This window comes from Chelonia mydas, chromosome 6, assembly GCF_015237465.2.
Source record: "Chelonia mydas isolate rCheMyd1 chromosome 6, rCheMyd1.pri.v2, whole genome shotgun sequence".
Classification (NCBI taxonomy): Eukaryota; Metazoa; Chordata; order Testudines; family Cheloniidae; genus Chelonia; species Chelonia mydas.
The window spans coordinates 59,634,837-59,658,786 of record NC_051246.2 but is presented as its reverse complement, the minus strand read 5'-3'; the positions used below and the strand labels follow the sequence as shown (position 1 = coordinate 59,658,786).

The window sequence follows — 23,950 nt, the reverse complement described above, 5'->3', positions numbered from 1 at the left end:
CAAAATTGTGAAATTCCCAGAAAGCCAATGAATCTGGTTACCCTTAGTAAATAGTGAGAAATCCAACAAGGTGTGCCTGCCTAAGCACAGTATCAACAATAATCTCTTTTTTCATATCTCAGTCTAATTAGGCTGGTTTACAATATACATTCATTATCTGTAATATAACTGAAAGCATTGTCTTTTGTGGTGCTGAAATTTGGGATCTCATCCTTTGTTCAGACTCACATCTCTGACAACTCCAACCACCAGCTTTGACAAAAAATATTGAGAATTGATCTGCTCAGATCTTTCCTCCAAAATCCCCCCCATTGCCCATTACCGTAAAGAACTTCACCATTGTCCCTGCCCATAGGCGTGTAAGCTTGGTTTCACATAACAGGGGAACAGTCAGTTGTTAAAATAAAAATTAAACCCTTTCTATTAAAATTATTTTGAAAACATTCTTACTGAAATATTTCTCAGGTTTCAGAGTAACAGCCGTGTTAGTCTGTATTCGCAAAAAGAAAAGGAGTACTTGTGACACCTTAGAGACTAACAAATTTATTTGAGCATAATCTTTTGCGAGTCTCTAAGGTGCCACAAGTACTCCTTTTCTTTTTTTGAAATATTTCTGTTGGTCTCAGATTGTGTAAACATTTAGGGCCAGATTGAGCATTTACTGAATATCCTGAGTATAGAGTGGCACATAGCTGCATCACCCAGAAAAAGAGCCCTGGAAAGGAAGTGTCTCTCAGGGAGGATTTTGTGACTCTGGGGGTGATCAGTGACAGTTACTTCCTGCTTCTCTCTTGCTCCTGAGGGAGAGTGATCTACTGCTTTACTAGGTGTAGCAAATATTTTAGATCTCACTCCCAGATAAGTGCTTATTCAAATAAACTTTTTTTTCACCCCAGTACGACAGAGTACTAATAAAGTTTATCAAAAAATTAGGGCTGTCGATTAATCGCAGTTTACTCTCACAATTAACTCAAAAAATTAATCACCATTTAAACAAATTAACCGTGATTAATTGCAGTTTTAATCTCCCTGTTAAACAATAGAATACCAATTGAAATGTATTAAATATTTTGGATGTTCTTCTACATTTTCAAATATATTTATTTCAATTACAACACAGAATACAAAATCTACAGTGCTTACTTTATATTATTTTTATTACAAATATTTGCATTGTAAAAATGGTAACATAAATAATATTTTTCAATTCACCTCATACTAGTACCATAGTGTACTCTCTTTATCGTGAAAGCGCAACTTACAAATGTAGATTTTTTTTTTGGTTACATAACTGCACTCAAAAACAAAACAATGTAAAACTTTAGCGCCTACAAGTCCACTCAGTCTTACTTCTTTTTCAGTCAATCGCTAAGAGAAACAAGTTCATTTACATTTGCAGAAGATAATTTTGCCCGCTTCTTATTTACAACGTCACCTGAAAGTGAGAACAGATGTTCGTATGGCACTTTTCGTAGCCAGCATTGCAAGTTATTTACATGCCAGCTCTGCTAAACATTCAGATGCCCCTTCCTGCTTTGGCCACCAATCCAGAGATTCGAGTCTGAACAAAGGATGAGATCCCAAATTTCAGCACCACAAAAGAAATGCTTTCAGTTACACATATTGTAATACATTCAGATAATGAATGTATATTGTAAACCAGCCTAATTAGACTGAGATATGAAAATATGAGATTATTGTTGATACTGAGCTTAAAACCAAACCTTGAGGTCATATTTTACCTCTCCAGGATACCCGCCTAAGCGCAGGTGACCTGTATTGTACAGCATAGTTGACCTACATTGTTGTGCCTGTTTACTTATACACTGCATTCAGCACTGGTTACTTGATGTCATGTACTGTACTGTGTGGCATTTGTATTGCCTGTCATTAAAATGAGAAATATTGCAAAAAAACAAGTGAAAATTGTACGCTACATAATGAAGAAAGAATAAATAGTGGTAATTCATTGTGACAGGTGGTCATGGCCTGGTGGCAGCAGATTGGCCATATGCTAAAGAGCACTACTACTACTGGCATTATTTTCAGCTAAATAACTTAACCATTAGTTAGGGCTCAGTGCTTAGTAACCAATATCCACAACTTCCGAAGCAAATAAAGACCCACACACAAAACAAGAAACCATCCGTCACCCTGAGAGAAATAAAGAAGACTAGACTGCTCCCAACACACCTAGAACATTAGCAAACAAATAACCCAGTACCTCCCCCCGGAGAGAACAAGAAAAATGTAAACAGAGAACAATTGGGATGGAAAGGACTAAAAGTCCCTCTTAGTCCATCCCCTGCATTTTAGGAAGGAACATCTATGTTTGAGTAAGTACATTACCACTTGAGAGATAGACACTAAATCTATCTATCGTATATGGCCCCTTTACTGTAGTTACCTGAGCACCTCACAATCTGCTTTTAAATGTATTTAGTCTCACAACACCTCTCTGAGGAAGTGCTATTATCCCCATTTCGCAGGTGAAGAATGGGAGCACCAGGGCCCACTGGACTACAGAGTCATTCTCACACTCTTTCCCTCTGGCCCAATGACTGTTCCATTGTGAATAAGTACTTAAATAGTCATTGGGCCAGAGTGTGAGAGAAAAGACTTTGTAGTCCAGTGGTTAAGGCACCCACCTGGGAGACCCTGGGTCTGGTCACTCTGCACCAATCATGCTTTCATTATTTATCCACAGTAGAACAGCTTCAACAGGAGAAATTGAGGGAGGCCCACTTCAGAATAGCATATAGCTCAGTGGTTAGGGTACTCACATGGGACACCCATAGTTTCAAATTTTTCTTCTCTCTCGCAGGAGGGGAATTGAACCAGGGTCTCCCACATCCCAAACAAGTACTCTTAACCACTGGGCTAGATGTTAGAAGGTGAGTGGAGGCAGAAGCACCCCTCCTCCTGCCATTTTGTGTGAAATGAGGCAGCCCCCTAACTCATTCTTGCAAGAGGTGCCTAAGCTGCCTGACTCCAGTCACCTGGTTCCAGTCTGTGGGTCATTAAACAGAGATAGGCAGCTCCCTGCAACTTAGATTTAGGTACCTATGTTCAAAAGAGAGGTGGGGCTTAGCACACACCCCTGTTGTCAGAATCTCCCATTGGGTAGCTGAGGTGGCTCTGCACTTAGTGTGCTGGCTTTTGTGAATTGCATTCTTAGGTGCCTATCACCCTCCATTCCTTGTACTGTATATGGAGTCTATGCACCTAACTCAGCTTTGCGTATCACAGCATGTTCCTGTGATTTTACAGGCACCACCACACTCTGGATGGCAATGTCTAAGTCCCTTCATGGATCCTACCCAGAGAGATTAAGTGACTTGCCAAGATCACACAGGAAGTCTGTGGCACAGAAAGGAGTTGAACATAGATCTTTCCAGCTCCCAGCCTAACACCAAAGATGTCATTGGTCCATCCTTCCTCTCTATATGCTGATTACTACTGGGCTTAACACACCCAATAAATCATAACAATAAAAAAGCCCAATTACCTGGTAGGCATCCTTTGTTTTCAGCCACTGAACTATTCAGCTGTACAGAGGGGAGCCACCAAGCTACAGTACCAGAGAGATATGTTCAGAGATCCAGGTCTGTCTATCTCTGCTCAGTATGGTCTATGGATAGATCACCAAGGGCCTGATAGCAGCCCGTGGCATTAAAGCTGCTTTATGAGGAATGGATATTCTCATCCAAGGGAGGCTATTCCATAGAAGGATTTCAGCAATGTGCTTTTTGGAAGGAAAAGGTTTGCTCAAGTATTAGAAGAGGAGCTCAGTACATGTGAAGTAAAGACAAGCCAACTTTTTCTAACTAGAAAAGGAAGTCCTTTTACCAGGGATGTAGGAGGTGTCAAAAGTTAGTGTATCCTAGTGTAAAAGACCACCATAAAATTTTGGTTGCCTAGTTGGTGGCTCGAAACCATCAGAGACTTATGCCATTAATGGCTATAAAGTTCCTGATAGCCCCGGACGGCATGTCACAGCATGGTTGTGGGCACATGCCCTTTGGATATCACAGAAGGAATGGAAGAGGCAGTGATAGTTCAGAACCCTGGATTTAGCTCTTTAGTCCTGGGGGAATTCGGCACCAAAACATTAAAAATTCTGCAACAAAAATTTTAAATTTTTGCCCACAATATTTTCAAATTCTGCATATTTATTTCTCAAAATAACACTATATAATCACACCAGTTTCAATTATTTTTGGTGATTTCTTTCAAAATACCTGTCAGCAAGTATGTCTGTAATAATATCGACAACAAAAAAGATTCAGGAAATGTTTTTTGACAAATAGATTCCTTACTAGGCATATTAATACAGAACTCTGAGTAATAATTCATTTAAACTACAGTACAGAACCATATTTCCCGCACCCCTCAGAAGCAGTGCAAAGGCTTGGGGGAGTCAGGGGTAACACAGAAGTTGCGGGAGAGGGAAGTAATTGCTGGGAAGAAGCCTGGGTGTGAATTTGGAGGGTTGTTGGGTATGGGTGGGAAAAGTATGGAACAGTTCTTTTGGTGAGGGGAAGCAGGGAGGCATTGTTAAGGAGCTTCCCCCATACAGACCCTGGCTGACCCCTAGCCTCTCCCCTTCAGTCAGGCACATCTTCCCCTATCCCCATTTGTCCCTGCACCTCCATGTGTCTTTGCACCCCTGTCTATATGTGTTCCTCCACCCCCACAGACACCCACTCCTCCATCCGGCCCTGCACCTCCCTCCTCTCTGTGGCCCTGCATCTCCACTCCCATTCAGCCTCGCCCCAGTTTGTCCTCCCCCACTAGCCCTTCTGAGCCTTCTGTTCTATCACCACATCGCCCTCTGGTGGACAAGAGGCAGATCTGCAGCAACTTTCCTGCAGAGGCTTTTTCTGCACAAAAAAAAAATATATAAAAAAAATGCATGGCTCATTAATTATGCACACGTGCAGTGGCGCAGAATTCCCCCAGAAGCTCTTTTCCTCTTCTACAGCAGAACCGGTGACAATAGATAATAAAATGGATGGTTTGTAAAAGCTCTGATAAACAAGTTAAAGCAAATGGAGCTACATCTGGAAGCACTTGATAGTTGCTTGTAAAATAGTTTTCTACCAGTTTCTGTGCACTACCAGTAAAATACTGTGAAAAGAATACATTATTTTTCATATGAAGGGAGAAAAGTGAATTAGAATTACTAAATTATTTTAGTTTTAATAACCAAAGGTATTGTAATGATGTTTTAAAATTGTATTAATGTTCATCTGACAGTGTCCCTCCACATTTGTGATAAGGCTCTGGACACCTTTCTCCAGAGATCTCTCATGTTTGTTTTAAAGTCCATTGTTTCTCTAATTCTCTGTTCCTGACAACTGATTGGCCACACCGTCTTCTTGCATGAATAGTCAGAATCTGGCAGAGGCACAGCAAGGTACCAAAGAATTTAAATAGGTATCTCCAGAACTGTGAGTCATAGTCACTATTCCAGACAAGTTTTCAGAGGTTGAGGATGGACTTGAAGATTCGGCTAGTCCTTTTTGCATCTCACTTTTATTTCAGTGTAGGCTTCCCTATCCAGGTGAGAGTAAAACAGCAGAGCCATTCACATATTTGTTTCTTGTATGTGATTTTTATTTCTTTGCTGGATGGCTGGGATACCTTCCCCACCCTCCACCCTTTTAACATGCTAGGAAATAAGTTGGACAATTATTTTTAATTAATCTGAATGTTTTGATTCTTTTCAGTTTCCCTTTTTCCAGATGTGTTACATTTCTGACAGAACTGGCATGTGAAAAAAATGTATTTTTCTTGCAGGTGAACACTGAACAAAGCTATGAAGGTAAGTGTGATTTATACAATACTAGAAAATTACTGTAATCAAAAAATCAGGAATGTATCAGCCCTCTTACTGAGCTGAAATCATTTAAATTTAAAGTACATAAATGCAAAGAGCTTGGCATATCTTACTGCTTCAGGTTACAACTATTTCTAAATGGTATTTGTGTTTCACCCTGTTATTTTTTGCTTCTTAAATAGGAAATATTCTCTCCTAATGTCCATTATTACCTCTCCATTATTAGGGCTCCCTTGGTATGAAGTTACAACACTTTGCCATTAGTTTCTAGAGCTGTTCTTGTCATCCTTCCCCTCTGCTCCAGATTGAAAGCACTTTGCTTTATCGTGAACTTCAAATAGAAGCTTTACTTTTTTTGCAATTACTTTTTAATCTTTATTGAGTTTCTTAACAGTTTTCTAAGAACAGCTTTAACAGAGGCAAGTTGTTTAGTGCATGTGGGAGACTAATGCACAGTCCACATAAGAGGCAAGGTTATAATTGACATCAGGGAGCATATGAGGACATCTTGAACTGTAAGCTAGAGCCATTTGTCCTCAGAACACTGAAAGAATGATTGGATATTACACTATTGCGCACAATAGTTTTAAAATGTCTATATTATATAATTAGGGTGTTTACAAATGAGGCCATTTTTGAGAGAGATCATATAAAATGGGTTTTAAGAAAGGGCAAATTAGGACCTGATTCTCCACTGCGATCCTCTTGCCTCATTTACACCTCTACAAATTGAGTGCAAAATGGGTGAAAAATGCTACCACCAGCATGAGTGCAAAATTCAGATTTGGGAGCATTTTACACCCACTTTGCTTAGGTGTAAATGATGACACAAAGTTCAAGACAGTGGAGAATCAGGTCCTCAATAGTATCTAATTATATCAGTCTAATTATATAGCACCTTCCATTCTGAATAATCATAAACTGCTTTTGGACTTATTATTTGTATTGTAGTAGTACCTAAAGGTCCGAGCCAGGATCAGGGTCCCTTTGTTCTGAGCCCTGTCCAAATGCATAGTAAAGAGTCCCTACCCCAGAGAGTTTACAATTAATTTAGAACTAAAACCAAGTGAGTGTAACAAACAATAGGAAGAGCATGGAAGGGCGGACAAGGATAACTGTTATAGGAAAGAACATAGTTACAATAGATTTGCCTTTTATACTGGTATAGCATCACAAAGGATATAGTTCTGGCCCCATTGAAATCAATGGCAAAATTCCCAATGACTTCAGTAGGGTCAGAATTTTCCCTGATATTGAGAAGAATATGCCAGGTACCCATGTGCTACACTTTTATAATCCATATTTTCTCACACTGTTCAAGCATAAGAAGTTTCACATCCTTGATATCTCTTGCAGGAGTTGCCTTCTCAGAGAGTGAAGAAGAAACCATTTTTAGTTTAATTTTAAAATCCAATAAAGGTAATCAATTTAAAACAAAATGCAGTGAATTAGTTTCTTATGATTCTTTACATGAGCTATCCTTTATAAATTTAGCAGGACTAGGAAAAATCCGTGGAAAGATTTGACAGAACCTTGTACTGAAAGTATGACTCAGTTTGTTTAAATTACATTGTATTATACAGAACTCGTTGTTCTCAGATTTCTCCTTCTGTTTGACCTTGTGTGTGAATACCTTGCTCCCAGTGCTGTAAGTAGAGCTATGGGAAATATCAGCAAAATCCTCAAACCACAAGGAAGTAACCTGGTTCCAGGTTTTGTTGCAAAATGGAAACTCAGACCAGATTAATTGAAAAGTTTGCCAGGTTCACAAATCTTGCAAGAATAAAAGGGGCTCCATTTTATATGAAGCCAAGTGACACTCTGTTTAGCTATGAAATAAGGCAAAACCTATGGCATTGAATATTTTTGGATGGAAAAATGAAACTAAGTGGCTTTGGCTTGCATTTTTGGGGTCATTCATAGTTACTGGGTCTCAAATGCTGCTACTTACAAGACCTGAAGTCAATGTCATTTTTGCTTTAAGCTTCAGAATCTTATAATTAAAGATCAGCCTGAGCCGTGAAGCTAGGATCCATGCCTGGTTTCAGACATGGACTTCCCAGACTTCAAAGGTGTTCTGAATTGGGGTATAGTCTGAAGTTCTGTTAGTGGGTTCTCATGACATTAGGAATCACTCGTGATCTGTTCTCACATTGGCAGAACAAGGCCCTTGGTGGAATTTCAGTCACTATATGTATAGTAGGATACACACAGTTCTGTTTTTTAACTGACAGTAACAGGTTTTTTTCATCTACACAGGCAGCAAGACCCGTTTATATGAAGGTGACATTACCCCCAAAAGACATCGCAATGCCATTGTCTGTCCATTTAACTGGTGCTTTTGGCCCAAGTCATCTAATGGACTCGTTGTCATCCCCTATGTCATCTCTTCTTCCTACAGTAAGATTTCATTCTAACATTGCTAACATGGGTGAGGAGTAGCCAACTAGCAGCCTCCTGGGCCAGTCTTTTCTGCCCATGAAGAGCTATTGAGAGCATAGGACTTGTATTTCAGCATGGAACGTTCAACACAATGATGTGGCTACATTAAGTGTTGCACTAATTAATATTCTGCTGGCTCTGTCAAATAGCTGTAGAGAAGCTGGGCTGAAAAAGGGAGAGGAGACACCTGCCTCTCCCCAAACACCTTCCCGTAGGATAGAATGAGTCACTGGAATGCTTCCTCACCTTTCCCCCACCTCATTCCCACCCCCCCTCCACACACACGAGAGAAGAGAAAAAAGGCGAAAATCTCTCCCTCCCAACAGTCAAGAGGCAAAGATAGAGAGGGGAAGAAAGAGGGGAAAAGAGGAGATATAGGGAGGTGAAAGTCCTCTCCTTTCCAGATGCCATGCCAACACTTGTGGGCACGGAGTAGCGGAGAGAGCCAAGAGATGCCCTTCCTCCCAGCCAGAGGTGGATTAAGCTTTAATAGGGCATGGGTCAGTCAGGATTTCGGGCCACCCCGCCTCCAGTACATATCCACCAAAAGTCTGTAGGGCCTCCTGAGGAAGATTTTCTCCCAGACTCTTCCCCTGGGCCAGATGCTACAGTGGTGAATGTGTGGTAGGTAGATTTTCTCATTCATCCTGACTCCTCTGCACAAACTTATCTTTTCTGTAGATCACTCCTGATGCCACATGTAGCGTTTGGCCCTGAAGCTGGCCTCTTAAGACAACATATGCAGTAGGTTGTGTGGACTTTACTTTGCACACAACTGCCCCACTGTTACCCTCCTAAGGTTTCCACTTCCCTGGATGCCGGAAGGCCAACAATGGGACACAACTTTCCCTCCAGCTCTTTCCATTCTTTCTTCTTTAGAGGGCTTCCCCCACCCTAGGTGTTAAAGCTGAATCTCAGCAATTCCTTTTCCCCTGTCCCATTTAAACACAGGGAGAAGGAGGTTTTCCAGTTTCTTCCTGTGACCTCCCACATGGGCATATGAACACTCCAACACTACCTGATCTTTGTGCTGAGCTAGCTGATTGGTGCCTAGTTTCCTGCCCTTGCTGTTAGGCAATAAGAGCCAAGTGGGGAACAGGTCAGTTGGAGATAAGGCAGATAGACCCTTGGGGTGAGCTGCTGCTCCCACACCTTCACCACGGGTGATGGAACTTTGCCACACAGGGCTCTATGGTCTCAAATCCATAGCCCCTTCTTAAGTCAGGGTCTGGGCTATGATATTCTAAAGATCTTGCCTTACAGCCTGATGTTGCCGGTGCTGTGCGTAGGGAGTCCCATTGGAGTCAATGGGAGCCTTGTGTGCAGAGCCCTTTCAGGATCAGACCCCTATTTCAGCTTTGCAGCTAGCATGTTTGTTCATTTATGTAAATATATTTGTTTATTAGGTGCAGCCCTATGGCTTCTGGCAAGTTATTAGTGCCACAGAACTAGGCTACTGCTGCCCTAAAGCATCTCTCTCTCTCTCACACACACACACAGGTGTGCTAATGACTCCAGTTTATATCAGCTAAGCACTATATCTATTCCTCCCCCAGCTCATGAAGAGAAAGCTCTGATTGTTGGTGCCATCCAAGAGTATGAGACCTTGACTTGTATTCACTTTGTAGACCGCACAACGGAAACTGACTATATATATATTTCTCCAAAGGATGGGTAGGTGCCAGTGCACTGAGTCTGTCGCTTTTTGATTTATAAAATTAATTGTGAGTAAAATGAGTACTTCTAGACATGAGGGACTACTCAATGGCTTGATCCAGAGCAGGTAAAATAGGCACTAAGCAATCAGAATTCCTGACATTGTTGATGCACCTTAATCTTGATCTGCAGCCCCCCTGCTATTCCAGTACCTCCCCATAACAGCTTTGCCCATAGACCATGTATCTTGACATATGGCACTTCCTGCTATTCCTTTCATGCTTACTCCACAACACAACCAACGAACCTCAATTCTGACCTGCAGCGCCCGTGATGTTATAATGGAATCTGATCCCTACAGACTCCCATTAACTTCAATGGACTTTGGATCAAGTCACTGTTCCTGACTCAAAGCAAGTATAGCCCTGGCCCTTCTTGAGTACAGACAGCCAGTCTTACTGAATTGGTTAGTGAAGCAGGTAGAAACTTTAACAGACTTGTTTTCACTTGTGATCGAAAGTGGGGTTTTTACCCATTTCTCTGGAAGTGAAATGCTATTATCCCAGTTCACTTTGTCAACGTTCCTAGGCTGGTATAGTAACTGTGACAGGTACTGCAGTTTCCACATGCTGTTCACAGCTCACACATTTTAACAATTTATTTCTTCTATGGATTCTGTTCAAGAGTAAAATTATAGCTACAAACCAGCTCAAAGTGCACACTAATGTTGGCTGAAAAGTCCAATCACTGGGCAAGAATGAAAAAAAACAAAAACTCCCACAGGAACAGAAAGATTTTGCTAGCCAGCACAGGTGATTCTTTCTGCAGCAGCAGCCCCTGAACCAGTCAGCTGTGGATTGCAATTAGGGTTAGCACCAGCCTTCGGGTTTCATCGGCGAATTCTGAATGATATTCTCTCATTCTCTAGCTGCTGGTCTTATTTTGGAAAGGTTGGGGGTTCCCAAGTGGTATCAGTGCGCAAAGGGGGTTGCATGAGGAAAGGAATCATTCAGCATGAACTAAACCATGCACTGGGGATGCTGCATGAACAGAACAGGAACGACAGGGACAAATATGTGGTGATTGCATGGCAGTACATTAGTCCAGGTATGTACCATATTATATACTTGAACTCGATTGACCGAGACAGAGAGAAATTATATTAACTCAACTGTTCTGAGGCCTAAAGTATTACGTTCTGAATCTGTAACTTTTCCTCAAAGTAAATTCCTCACTCTCAGGGGCTGACTGTACAAGAGTGTAGAGCTGGCCTCCCTGTTAAGTGCCCAGAAAAAGGTGAAAAAAGTAAAACCAGTTTGTAAATGTCTCATCCTGATGATCATTTGAATATGGATTTAACTAGCTCTTCATCTCTGTGTTTGAAATAGAAGAACTGCACTGTAATTTCTTGCCATTCTTTATTCTATCTATTTATATGGCCACTATCTCCATAGTATCCTCCATACCCTCCATTAACACCATGAGAGGCAAGGAAGTATTATTAACCCCACAACACCCCTTGAGGCATAGGCACCGACTCCATGAGTGCTCCAGGGCTGGAGCACCCATGGAAAAAATTTAGTGGGTGCTTCATACCCACAGGCAGCCAGCACCGCCCGCCAGCACCTCCCACCCACCGGCAGCCCCACTGATCAACTCCTCCTCCTCTCTCCCAGCGCCTCCCACCCGCCGCAGATCAGCTGTTCCACGGAGTGCCAGAGGCGCTAAGGGGGAGGGAGGAGGAGTGGGGACGGGCGTGCTCAGGGGAGGGGGCGGAACTAGGCAGGAGGAGGAGGGGCAGAGCAAGGGGGGGTGGTGCGGGGGCAGGAAGGGGTGGAGTGGGAGTGGGGCCTGAGGCTGAGTGGGGCTTGAGCACCCCCGGGAAAGGAAGAAGCCGGTGCCTGTGTTGTGAGGTAGTGAAGTGCTATTACTCCCATTTTACAGATGAGAAACTGAGGCACAGGGTAATTAAATGGCATACAGGAATTTTGTGGGAGAACTAGGAATTCCTCCCTTATATCCTGAATCCCAGGCCAATGCCTTAACCTCATGGCCATCCTTCCCCATTCAATATGAACGTGCAGAGAGTTTAGGTAACCCACAGGTCACAGTGTGTTACACACCCAACCTGTGCCCAGTCCACAGACAATATGGGCACAGAGGTGGATGCAAATCACATACTGCCTAGTGGGTTGCACGTGCAATGCCAGATACACAAATGTAGATGACTGTAACCATAGATCTAAAGCATATTACCTTATCACTTCAGTATGTGATTGTCTCTTACTGCAAAGCAGTGTGTGAAGGATGCTATGTTGATTTGACGTAGAAGTAGAAATTGTTGCTGTGCTGATTTAGTTTGTTACTGGACTATGATTCACTTTTTAAAACATGATATATTGTAACTGACAGGTGATTTTTATCACTTTAAGCCAACCAGAGCTAATAACCTGGGCCTCAAGTATGACTATTCTTCCGTGATGCACTATCACAGGTAAGAGAATGAGGTTAGGTTGATATTACATTATCAAACACTGATTGGTAAGTAGCATCTGAACTGTAAATATAAAAAGGCAGTGTTTAATTTAAAAGTATATTTTTCAGAATATTACATTCAACAACAGTCCAAATTAAATAACTCTGCAGTGTTTTGAAGGTAAAACAATGAAACAACCCAGTGAACTTCTAGGGTGTTATTCCTCATATCACTACAGGTTTGCTTTCTCCAATACATCTGGAAAGGCAACCATTACTCCATTCCCTGATAGCACAGTGCCCATTGGACAGAGGTTTGGACTGAGTAACCTAGATGTGGCCAAAATCAATAAGTTATATGAATGTGGTAAGTAAGCCCAATATTATTCCTTATTCATTTTAATCCACTCTTGTGCTATGGTCTCATATTTTAAAAATAAATATATTTTGTACAGTCTCTGAATGGAGCAATACAATCAATATGCAACAAGTTCCAGGCCTGTGAGTTCATGGTGCAGATCTGTGGATTGGTTGGCATATGCTCCCTAGAAGACAATTGCCATCTTTGATAAAAATGACTGAAATGTGAAACCCAACTGATAGAGCAGCATTTAAAAAAAATGTAACTGCTCAACATATTGGTTTTTGCAAATCAGCTGGCCAGTTGGGAAAGCCTGTGTAGAGATCAGACATTTGCACATATCTGTTCAGTAATGCACATTTTAAAAGCCATTTGTGGACATGGATGGCATTTCTGGAATGACAAGAGGTAGTTCCTCTGGAAAAGGTTCCAGAATGAGCAAGATGGAAGGAAAGATCCTCTGGAATAACCAGCCAAACAAAGGAAAAATCAAAGGCCCCCTTCTCAACACTGTTTAATTTAAGCATATAGAGAAGTGGTTCTCAACCCGCAGGCTGCTTGAAGCCCAGTCAGCACACAGCTGCAGCCCATGTGACATCCTCAGGGCCATACAGGTAATATATATATATTGTGGATGCGTCCCACGTAACAAGCTGCATATGAGGCCCACAATGGTAAATAGTTTGAGATCCACCAATATAGAGGATAGCATATAGAGGTAAAATTCACCCTAGTGCAGGTATGCAAACCTCTGCACATAGGGCTTATGGGAGGCTTAGTTGGTGCATCTCTGCCCTTTTGCTGGCCCCATGCATAGTAGTGAATTTCACCCTGGAAAGTATATATAGGGCCAGATCCACCCTAGGTCCCATAACAGCTTGTATGGGTAAAGACCTTGGCAACAGATAGCTGGGGGGAGGCTGCAACAGCAGACAGCTGCTGTGGATTGGCCCAGGCTAAGAATGTGGTACAGCCAGGTTGGCCAAAGGATATGTTGATTCAGTAGCCTTCATCAACAGGGCTTTTCTGTAGCCACAGAATATCCCATAGCTGTTATAGCCTCAGCCATCAACTAAAGCTGTCCTCCTCACTAGGAAAACCCTGATAAAGTGTTGCAGCTTCAGTACTGGCCACCATTCCTCATGGTGAATACTCCCAGTGGAACAGGGGACCAGGCTAGCATACGGAGGTGTCATTTCTACCACCCTTCAACAGGTTCAGTGAATCTGCCCCGTAGTGGTTATAGATAATCAGAAGGAGACATTCCCTTCTGGATTCCAACCCTTTGTAAGAAGCCAAACTAAACTGTCCTCCCTTACATGTGTTTCCATATCAGACTCATTACTCTGTCTGGAAATTAAGAGCGTGTATATCATACCGAGCACTTAATTCTTTATTGCTTTTTCTGTGCATCCAATATCATTAAGATCTTTTCATTCTCTCCACCCCCAAGGATCCATAGCACTTTGCTCTCTAATTTGACTGGAAGTTTTTCCTCTACTATCTACCGATCATCATACCCCAAAAATACCAGCTCTGTATGGCTGATTCGTATCCCAGCAAATAAAGTAAGAAGTGGTTATGGAATGAAATACTCTTTGCTAACTATTGAGGGCTAAGTGTGCAATCGGTTTCCAGGTACTCTTATCAATGACAATTGAACTTATTAGATAAATATTTTAGATGAAATAGTTTTACTTGAGCAATTGAATTAATAATAAAATCAACTCAGCTACTAGGAGTGAACTTTTTAAAAGTTGGAAGAGTTGGAGCTGTGTTGGTAAATTCTTCCATGATCTTTTCTCCAGATTTTCCTGCAGTTTAATTCCTTATATATCCAGTCCTCCTCAGACTGTGCTTCTAACCATATTCTGGTTTATGACGGAGGCAGCAGGAGAGACACTGTCTTTCTGAACAAATTGTGTCGACCAGTGCAGCTCCCCTCAGTAGTGTCTTCTGGAAACATGATGCTTGTGGAGTTGGTCAGTGATGGCACCACATTGCCCAAATTTAAGGCTTCTTACAGTTTTGGTAAGTCTCCAGTCTCTCCCAGTAAGGCCTGAGACCATGTCTGACAACTTTCATTTATGCCTCAGAGCTGTGGATGATTATTTTAAATCAAATGCAAAACAAATGAAATTAAAAATGTTTGAGCAATGATGATGCAAGGCGTAGGTATTACAATGGTTGGAAAAAAATCCTTCAGTGGGTATATTTTGTACAGGCTGCTCAACCCCTCTTTATGCTGCTAGTGTGGCATAAGGACGCCTCCTTGTAAGGCATAATCCATGTCAATGTGTGTATAGGTTTATGTGTCTGTGTGGACACCTCTGCGTGGGCATCTGTGTGTGTTTGTGCATAAGGGGGTCCACATGTACATTTAATCCCTTTTCTGTTCCCAGTGCAATGTGGCAAGACTTTTACTGCCATGAATGGGAAATTTGAGTCTCCACTGTATCCTTCTCACTATCCTCCACTAACAGACTGTGCCTGGATAATGATAGCACCAGAAGGATCCAAGGTGAGCTGAGGTTACCTGCTGTAGGGCTGCCCTGGAGATAGAAGCAATGGCAAATCAAATGGATTCTGGTCACTGTAGAATATCCAGCAGCTGTTTGGAATGTCAAGTTATCAAACTGGAAGGGTACGCTTCTCCACTGTGCCCATTGAAAACCTTGGCGCCTCCCTAGGTTCTTCTCTGCCCAATCCAGACACGAGTTAAAGCTGCAAAAGGGGCACCTTTAAGGTATACTACTCCCAGAAAGCCTTTCACCAGTGGAGTGGGCATAGCAGACCCTCCTTCTGCCACCTACCTTCGTCTTCTCTCCCCACCCCTAACTTGCCCCCTCTTTTTCTACCCTGGCTGGTGCACGGGCAGAATTCTCCAGATCGTTTCTCCAGATGATTTAAGTTAATTTTGTACTGCAACCTGTCTGCATTTCAAATATCTGTGTAAGAGGGCTGGTTTCAGTGGGCACAGAACTGAGAGAGAACATTCCTGAACTTGCCTTTTTTAAAGAAAATGAATGAGATTGTAGGGAACTGCACCTACTTTGCAGGTAGGGGTATCATCACCTGTCTACCAGTGCAACAAATGGAGGCAGGCTTGAATTTTCTGACCTGTTTAAACATCATCCACTTTTTAAAAGTAAATCCCATCCACACTAATGTTTTTGTGTTTCTAGGACACACAGGAGTGAGTGAGTTGAGTTAATGGCAATTTCACCAAGATATAATGAAATAGTGCTGGAATTTTCCAGATAGTAAACCAAATTAATGCAGATCCATACATCTCTGTCTCCAAGACTATAACAGGGTTCAAAAAAGAAATAGATAAATTCATGGAAGATAGAGCCATCAATGGCTATTGGCCAGGATAGGCAGGGATGGTGTCCCTAGCCTCTGTTTGCCAGAAGCTGGGATTGGGTGACAGGGCATGGATCACTTGATGATAACCTGTTCTGCTCATTCCCTCCGAAGCACCTGGCATTGGCCACTGTTGGCAGACAGGATACTGGGCTAGAAGGACCTTTGGTCTGACCCAGTATGGCTGTTCTGATTTCCTTATAGTCTCCAAAGGGGACACATTAACATGCTGACTTGCCCCCTTTCACTGTGAGCCCATTAAGTCTCACAAGCAAACAGGGCTGATCCTAGTTAATATTTTAATAGGAGACCTCCAAGGAAAACTCAGGAAAATGCAGGAACGTAAGAGCGGCCATCCTGTGGAAGTGGTGTGGGTGACTCAGTATGTAGCTTTCACTCCTCTGAGTCAGAACTGACCTGTTGCCACAGCATGGTGTTTGCTTTGTGGATGGCAATGCCGTCTTTCAGATGAGATTTAAAATTGAGGTCCAGACCCGCTGTGGTTACTAAAAATCCTACGGCACATTTTGTAAGAGTTGGGTGGTGAGGCCTTAAAATCTCGAAAACAAGCATTACCTCTTAAGGGCTCTGAGCCAAAGGATGACAACCATGTTAAACTAGCTCCCAGCTCTTTCCTTCTCTCTGCTCTTTCATCCCTCATCACAGTTTCTGAATAAACCTTCTCAGACTTCTCTGATGCCCCATTCCTCCAACCTACCACAGTGCCCTCTCGCGTCCACCCAAACTCTTCGAAACTGGCCAGTCCTGTAGAGTTAAAACCCCACAGGATTAGCCAGTGCACATAAGGTTAGCACTGGTGACCTGTCCATATTTCAACTTGAGTAATTACATTCCACTCACCTAAATATCTTCTCCATTGGATATAGGTTTCCCCACCTTTCCTATTACAAATGTACGTATAGAGCTGCTGTGCAGGGGAAAGCAGTTGCTGTGATGCACCATCAGTGATGAGTGTAAGGGATCCTTTTGTATAGTTTGGGATGAAGGAGACTATCTAAATATTGTTGTTGTTATTTCCGGTAGTGCCCACATTGTGTTAGGCTCTGTACAAATACTAAAGGCCCTGCTTAAACAGCTTGTTATTGGATAAATCACCAGTTTACTCTTGCAGAGAATTTGGCTCATTATTAATTGAATGTTTTCCGGTGCCCTAACCCATCCAATAATATCTCAACAGGCTGCCATTAATGACTGTATGATTCACAGAAATTATGCACTGAGAACATAGTGGAGATGTCTGCTTTGCTTGTCTCCCACTGACAGATATCACTGACTATATTGTCCTTGCTTCTGGAGGATTCATTTCAATGCCAACATGACTACCTGGTTATTTACGATGGAGGCACAACCACAGCGCGTTCTGAGGGTAAATACTGTGCAAATGACCTAGTTCCAGGCTTCATCTCCTCTGGGAACTCAGTGCTTGTCCAGTTCCACAGTGACTACTTCCTGCAGTATCCTGGATTCCAGGCTGAATATTCATTCAGTAAGTATGAAGGCAGTAAAGAACGCAGTGTAATCTAGTAAACTGAGCATGGGGTTGGGGACCAGCAGCCCCTAAATTCTAACCCCAACTCTGCAGCTGACTCAGTGTGTGACATCAGGCAACATTTTCAAAGCCTAAAGTTCGGCTTCCCCTGACTTCTGTGGGAGCAGGAGGTATTTAGACCTAGAAATCAGGCAACTTATTTCAATGCCTGAATATGACTCTAGGTGCCTTACTTCTGCCCAAGTGTGAAAATGTTGGTCTTTGGCCATAATCTCTGCATCTGTTTCCGCATCTGCAAAATAGGCAGAGTAATGCCTGCCTAGCACACAGAAGGGTTGTGTGGTTTAGCAAGACAACATTTGAAAATCTCTGTGCAACACTAGTATTAATACTTTGCAGTAGAGTGTAGTGGTTAGAGCCAAGGAGGGGGACTCCGGAGACCTGGGTTCTAACTGCAGCTCTGACACTGACTTTCGGTGAGTCACTTCCCCTCTCTGTGCCTAAATGTCTTCACCTGTAAAATGGGAGTTAATCGTACAGACCCACATTTGTAAAGTCCTTTGATATCTGCAATCAAATGACACTATGGAAGCGTTAGGTACTATTGCTAACTTGTTAATTATGAATGTCATTTTTAGCATAAAATACTATACTTCCCAAGTATATGTCGTCCCTGCATACAAATAGAAATGATACCTATTCCCTTTATTTCTGCAGTTTCATCCTGAGTGAAGCCTGAAAGGCCTACTCTGACCCATACATCATGATGATGTAGGCAGTTGTCTGACAAGTGATTTCATCTGAAAGTGGAATCTGCCATTTATGTGTTTGCCTGTTGTAGTCTTTGTACTTAGAGAATATGTGCGAATGCCCATTTCTGGGATATGTAATTATATACATTTGTAATAGAGTATTGGGATCTATAGTGTGTCAGGTTTTCTTTCAACTTTTCTCTCTAGCTAGCTCTAGGGAACACAACCCATCTAATGTCTGGCTGGTGTACACCACAGTAGCTCACTTATTGAGCAGGACATCTCTCTGGGATTACAGAAAAGCAGTGCTCCAGGTTCTCCACTGACTGCCCATCAGTCTCTGGGGAGAGTTTAAGGTGTTGATTATGACTTGTAAAGTCCTGTATTGTCTGGGACCAGCCAATTGAAGGGATCACCTCTTTCCCCATGTTATTCTGTCACAGCTGGGGTCAGAAGGGGAGCCTGAGCTGGATTTCCCTCATGATAAAAAAGGGGAGGTGGCAGCTGGGAGAGCCTTCTCTGGGTGGGTTCCAAGACTCTGGAACTTGTTGTCCCACTTGGTCCAAAATAACCCAAATGTGGTGACCTTCAGGGCATGCTACAAAAGCTATCTATTGGATCAGATTTTGGGAGAAGGCTGAAGGTATGCTTTCCATGTTGAGGAAAGGATGGGAAGGAATTCCCATTGCAATGACAACTGAACACTGCTGTGATTTTATTATGCTATTACTGATGTTAGGGCACCTACAGCCTGGGAGAGGCTTTTTTTTTATTATTATTATTAGTATTTATTTTAAATATAAATAAATAATTGAAACAAAGATTATGCCACACTGAGCCGAACCAGAGATCTGTCTAGTCTGTAGTGCCCATCGTGGCCAGTGCTTTGTGTTTCAGAGGAAGGTCTCAAAGCTCCCCAGTTCATCTAACTGTACAGTACTCTGTACCATGGGGATGCATTTCTTCCTGATCTCAGCTGGCGATCAGTTTGTGTTCGTAAGTATTAGTACTGACAGCCTCTGTCACTTCACTAGCCTGCTGTTTAGTTCATTGTAATGGTGAATTTAAGAGAGTCCTGCAGTGCGAGCACCAGGGAGTTCCTCCTGCCTCTCAGTTAGAAGATAGAATAGTTAAAGAGATTGCAATTTACATGCCAGGAGTGACACTGACTAAAGGTACATCTACAGAAAAATCAGGAAGTGTGACTGCAGCACGAGTAGACATACCTGAGCTTGTTCACTAAAAATAGCATTGTAGCCAGCACGGCATGGGCTAGCCACCTAAGCACAGTCCCATCTGGGACCCTAGGTATGTACTCTGGCAGCTAGCCCATCCTGCCCCTAGTTCAATCAAAGCTAGCTCAGAGATGCCTACACTTGCTGTCCCAGTTGCAGTGTTGACATCCCCTGTGTGGCTCTGAACAGGAGGGGCTCACAGGGGCACAGCTCATGAGCCATGTAATTATTGCTGAAGGGATATTTATTTAATTGTGTTGCCTGTTTGATACGGTCAGTCCGGCCATATCTCTGTGTGCCATCCAGCAGTCCATCCATGGGAGTGTGTATTCTCTCTGTACATTGATCACCAACACCACAGCAAAACATGAGACCTCGCAGAGTAATATTCATAACCCTCTCTCTCAGCTGATGAAGAAAGTGCTCTCTATAATCAAACCTATGCATGACATATAATGTTGGTTGGGATTAAAATGCACTTTCATATTTGTTGCTTAACCCCTTGGAATCGCATGTGCTTGTGTCCATATTTCTTTCCTGTCCCGAAGGGCTGGGAGGACCCCCCCGGGATCTGGAGATTACAAGTCCCTTTACTAGGATCAAGTTCTCTTTCCCACAGCAGACTATTGATCTAGACCCACCCCTGTATTTTTCTAAGTCCTGGTCACACACCTAGCCAGGCCAACACAGGCAGGGTTGTAAAGTCTAAGAATTTGCACCTAGTGACTTGCTGGTGTTTTGTTTTTTGTTTTTTTTTTGCATTTTTCAGAATCTCAAAAACTCCCTTCCCGCTCCTCTCCCCCCCCCAAATTTTTTCATACAGCCATCTGATAATCAGAGAGAGAGAGAGAGAGAGAGAGAGATTCAAAGGATGGAATACAAGTCCCTCCAAACCAGTGATATTCAGACTGTGCTGCTGGCCTTCCAGAAGAAGCACTGGCCTCTTCCAGTAGCGAGAAAGTTTGATATAAACTCCTGGCAACTCTAATTAGCATTACAGGCACGTTTTCAGGCATGGCAATTTCTGGTGACCTTAGAACCACAGTTATGGTAATCTTAGATAACTGAAAATTTACGAGAGCTTTGCAGCAGCTGAGCTACATACTTCAGGTGAAATCGTGACCCCACTGAAGTCAATGCTGCCATTGGGGACAGATTTCACCCTTTAAATCTCATGGCTCCAGGTCTGTCCCTCTTTCTGCTCCAGCCTCCCTTCCTCTCTTCTCATCAGTCTCCGCCAGCCCCTACCCACCTCTGCAGTTACTCTGATCACAGCAATGTCACACTCTCCTGCCTTTGATTCCCACCAATCCCTCTGCAGTTACTAGTGTTGCCATTGGGGGGGGACTGGACTGAAAGGAGGGTGTTCATTTCTGACAGGATGGCAGGGCTCCCCATCATGACAGGAACTGCATATACTCAGCACCAGAAAAATGCACCAGAACAAAATTTGAACCTCAGAAACGTTTGGTCCCACTGGAGAAAGTGGTGTTGCCTGTTTCTGTTACACAACCCTACTGTCCGCTCTCAAAGCCCGAACTCCATATTTCCTTCCCAGCCACTGGCTGCTGAGCTACATCTCAACAAGCTGGCTGGAAACTCATGCCCAAAGGTCTGATCCTGCTCAAATTGGAGTCAATGACAAAACTCCCATGGACTTTAATGGAAGTGGATAGGAGCAGATCTGTAAAGTTTAGTTGGAAGGTCATATGGCTTTTAGCTGGCTGACTAAAGGCGAATTTACTGCAACTCATTTATTCTTCTTACTCTTATGTTTGTACAGAAAATCAGATCATCCTGGGTGGTTTGCCTATGCTCGGCTGTACTCCACAGAGTACTATGGGGCTTGTGGAATGGAATACCCCGCCTCCTCCCCTCCCCAGGCGCAGGGCAACATAGCCTACTGCAGCCTTGGTGGCTGTGCTATTTCCTTTCCCAATCTTTAGAAAGATTAAGTCACAGGTTCACTCTCCACTTCCTTCCCCCACTGCTCTCCCAGCCCGCTCCCCAAAAACAAGCCTCCGTTAGGCTGCAGGTGGAGCCCTGTGGAACTCTCTCTGCTCCATTGTCTGAGCCTCCCACCTGCTGCTTCTGTTCAAACAAATCTGCCACATCCCTGTAGTTAAAAGTGTCAAAATTCAAATTTAGACTTTCTTCTTCTGCCACAAATTCTTATATCAGCTGGGAGGAGGAGTCTGTCCTCCGGGGATTAGAAGTGTTTGGACACTAGCAGAATAGGGAATGTGTCCACTAGGTAAATGTGTTGGTGAAGGACATTAGAAAGTTGCATGGCTTGAAGTTTCTGGTGAAAGAGGAGGAAGGAGGAATCTACAGTGGGTCTGAGGCACAGACATTACAGAATGGATCCTGGTTCCATACAGGACTCAAACTGTTCTCAGTGCAGAGTTCTTTCTGCATGAAGCAGATACTTCTCTACACCATGCAGCACTGGATCGTGGGTGGTAAACATGACCCTCACATTGGTGGAGGTCCTTGCATTTTCCTGAAAACAACCCTAGTAACAGATCACATGGTGAGCCACTAGAGTGCAGTGGCAGATCATGTAGACTTTAGTAAAACTTTTGATACTGTCTTGCATGACCTCATTAACAAACTAGAAATGCAACCTAGGTGGAGCTACTATAAAGTGGGTGCAAAACTGGTTAGAAAAATGTTCCCAGAGAGTAGTTATCAGTGGTTCACAGTCATGCTGGCAGAGCATAAAGAGTGAGGTCCTGCAGGGATCAGTTCTGGGTCTGGTTCTGTTCAATATCTTCATCAGTGATTTAGATAATGGCATACAGAGTACACTTATAAAGTTTGTGGATGATACCAAGCTAGGAGGGGTTGCAAGTGCTTTGGAGGATAGGATTAAAATTCAAAATGATCTGGACAAACTGGAGAAATGGTCTGAAGTAAATGGGATGAAATTCAATAAAGACAAATGCAAAGTACTCCATTTAGGAAGGAACAATCAGTTGCACACATACAAAATGAGAAATGACTGCCTATGAAGGATTACTGTGGAAAGAGATCCGGGGGTCATAGTGGACCACAAGCTAAATATGAGTCAATAGTGTAACACTGTTGCAAAAAAAGCGAACATCATTCTGGGATGCATTAGCAGGAGTGTTGTAAGCAAGACACGAGAAGTAATTATTCCGCTCTACTCTGCGCTGATTAGGCCTCAACTGGAGTATTGTGTCCAATTCTTAGCGCCACATTTCAGGAAGGATGTGGACAAACTGGAGAGAGTCTAGAGAAGAGCAACAAAAACGATTAAAGGTCTAGAAAACATGACCTGTGGGGGAAGATTGAAAAAATTGGGTTTTCAGAGAAGACTGGGAGGAGACATAATAACAGTTTTCAAGTATGTAAAAGGTTGTTACAAGGAGGAGGAATTTTTTTTTTCTTAACCTCTGAGGATAGGACAAGAAGCAAAGGGCTTAAATTGCAGCAAGGGCGGTTTAGGTTGGACATTAGGAAAAGCTTCCTAATAGTCAGGGTGGTTGTGGAATCTCCATCATTGGGGATTTTTAAGACCAGGTTAGACAAACACCTGTCAGGAATGGTCTAGATAATACTTAGTCCTGCCACAAGTGCAGGGGACTGGACTAGATGACCTCTCAAGGTCCCTTCCTGTTCTATGATTCTAGGATTCTATGTTTTCAGCTGTGATGGGCATGAATAGTTTATGTAAATACACCTAAGAAATATTGTGAGATCTGGAGTTTGAACCTTTGGTTTGGAACCTGAACCTTGTGGAATGATAGAATTAGAGGAAGTAAAGACACATTAGTCCCATCTGGCCCGTCCCTTGGAAGCCAGTGTATAGAAGACACCATGGCAGCCTTCTGAAAAATTCTACACCTGCAGCCAGTTGCAAGAAACTCCACCAGTAACAAAGCATTAAATGTTTGCATCAGGCTATTAAATAATAATAAAACCCCCTTTAACCTAGAGATGCACACATTACTTGTAACAATACTACAAACAAGGCAAAAATTGCCTGCTTGAATCTTCTGTGAAGAACATTCCTGTGGGCAAAGTGAGAGGCTCAATGAATCTCTGGAAATTTCCAATTAGGGCAGAAAAATAGGAGCAGGTGAGTTTCACCTGACTTGGGGGATCTTTTGAAACCAGCTGATTTGGGACAGGAACCTCCTCACTGCAATCTCCTCCAACAAGCCCCTGGCACCCCCATTACCTCTAGTTATCTGCCCTGCAAAGTCCCCATGGTCTCACATTCTGGAATTCCCTGGGCAGACTGTTAGCCCACCACCTTTATTGCCACCTTGGAAAGAAAGGCCA

At 42.8% G+C, this 23,950-nt stretch overlaps 1 protein-coding gene across 1 annotated transcript; it reads left to right on the top strand.

Moving 5' to 3' along the window:
• Positions 1-5,497: 5,497 nt before the first annotated feature.
• On the top strand, positions 5,498-18,675 carry LOC102939133 (astacin-like metalloendopeptidase). The gene is made up of 12 exons (XM_043549385.1): positions 5,498-5,566; positions 5,803-5,827; positions 8,102-8,242; positions 9,841-9,958; positions 10,869-11,047; positions 12,353-12,434; positions 12,655-12,786; positions 14,230-14,344; positions 14,585-14,807; positions 15,179-15,297; positions 17,427-17,649; positions 18,370-18,675. The coding sequence occupies exons 1-12, from the start codon at positions 5,498-5,500 to the stop codon at positions 18,378-18,380; spliced, it is 1,437 nt and encodes a 478-aa protein (XP_043405320.1). The 3' UTR covers positions 18,381-18,675.
• Positions 18,676-23,950: the final 5,275 nt, after the last annotated feature.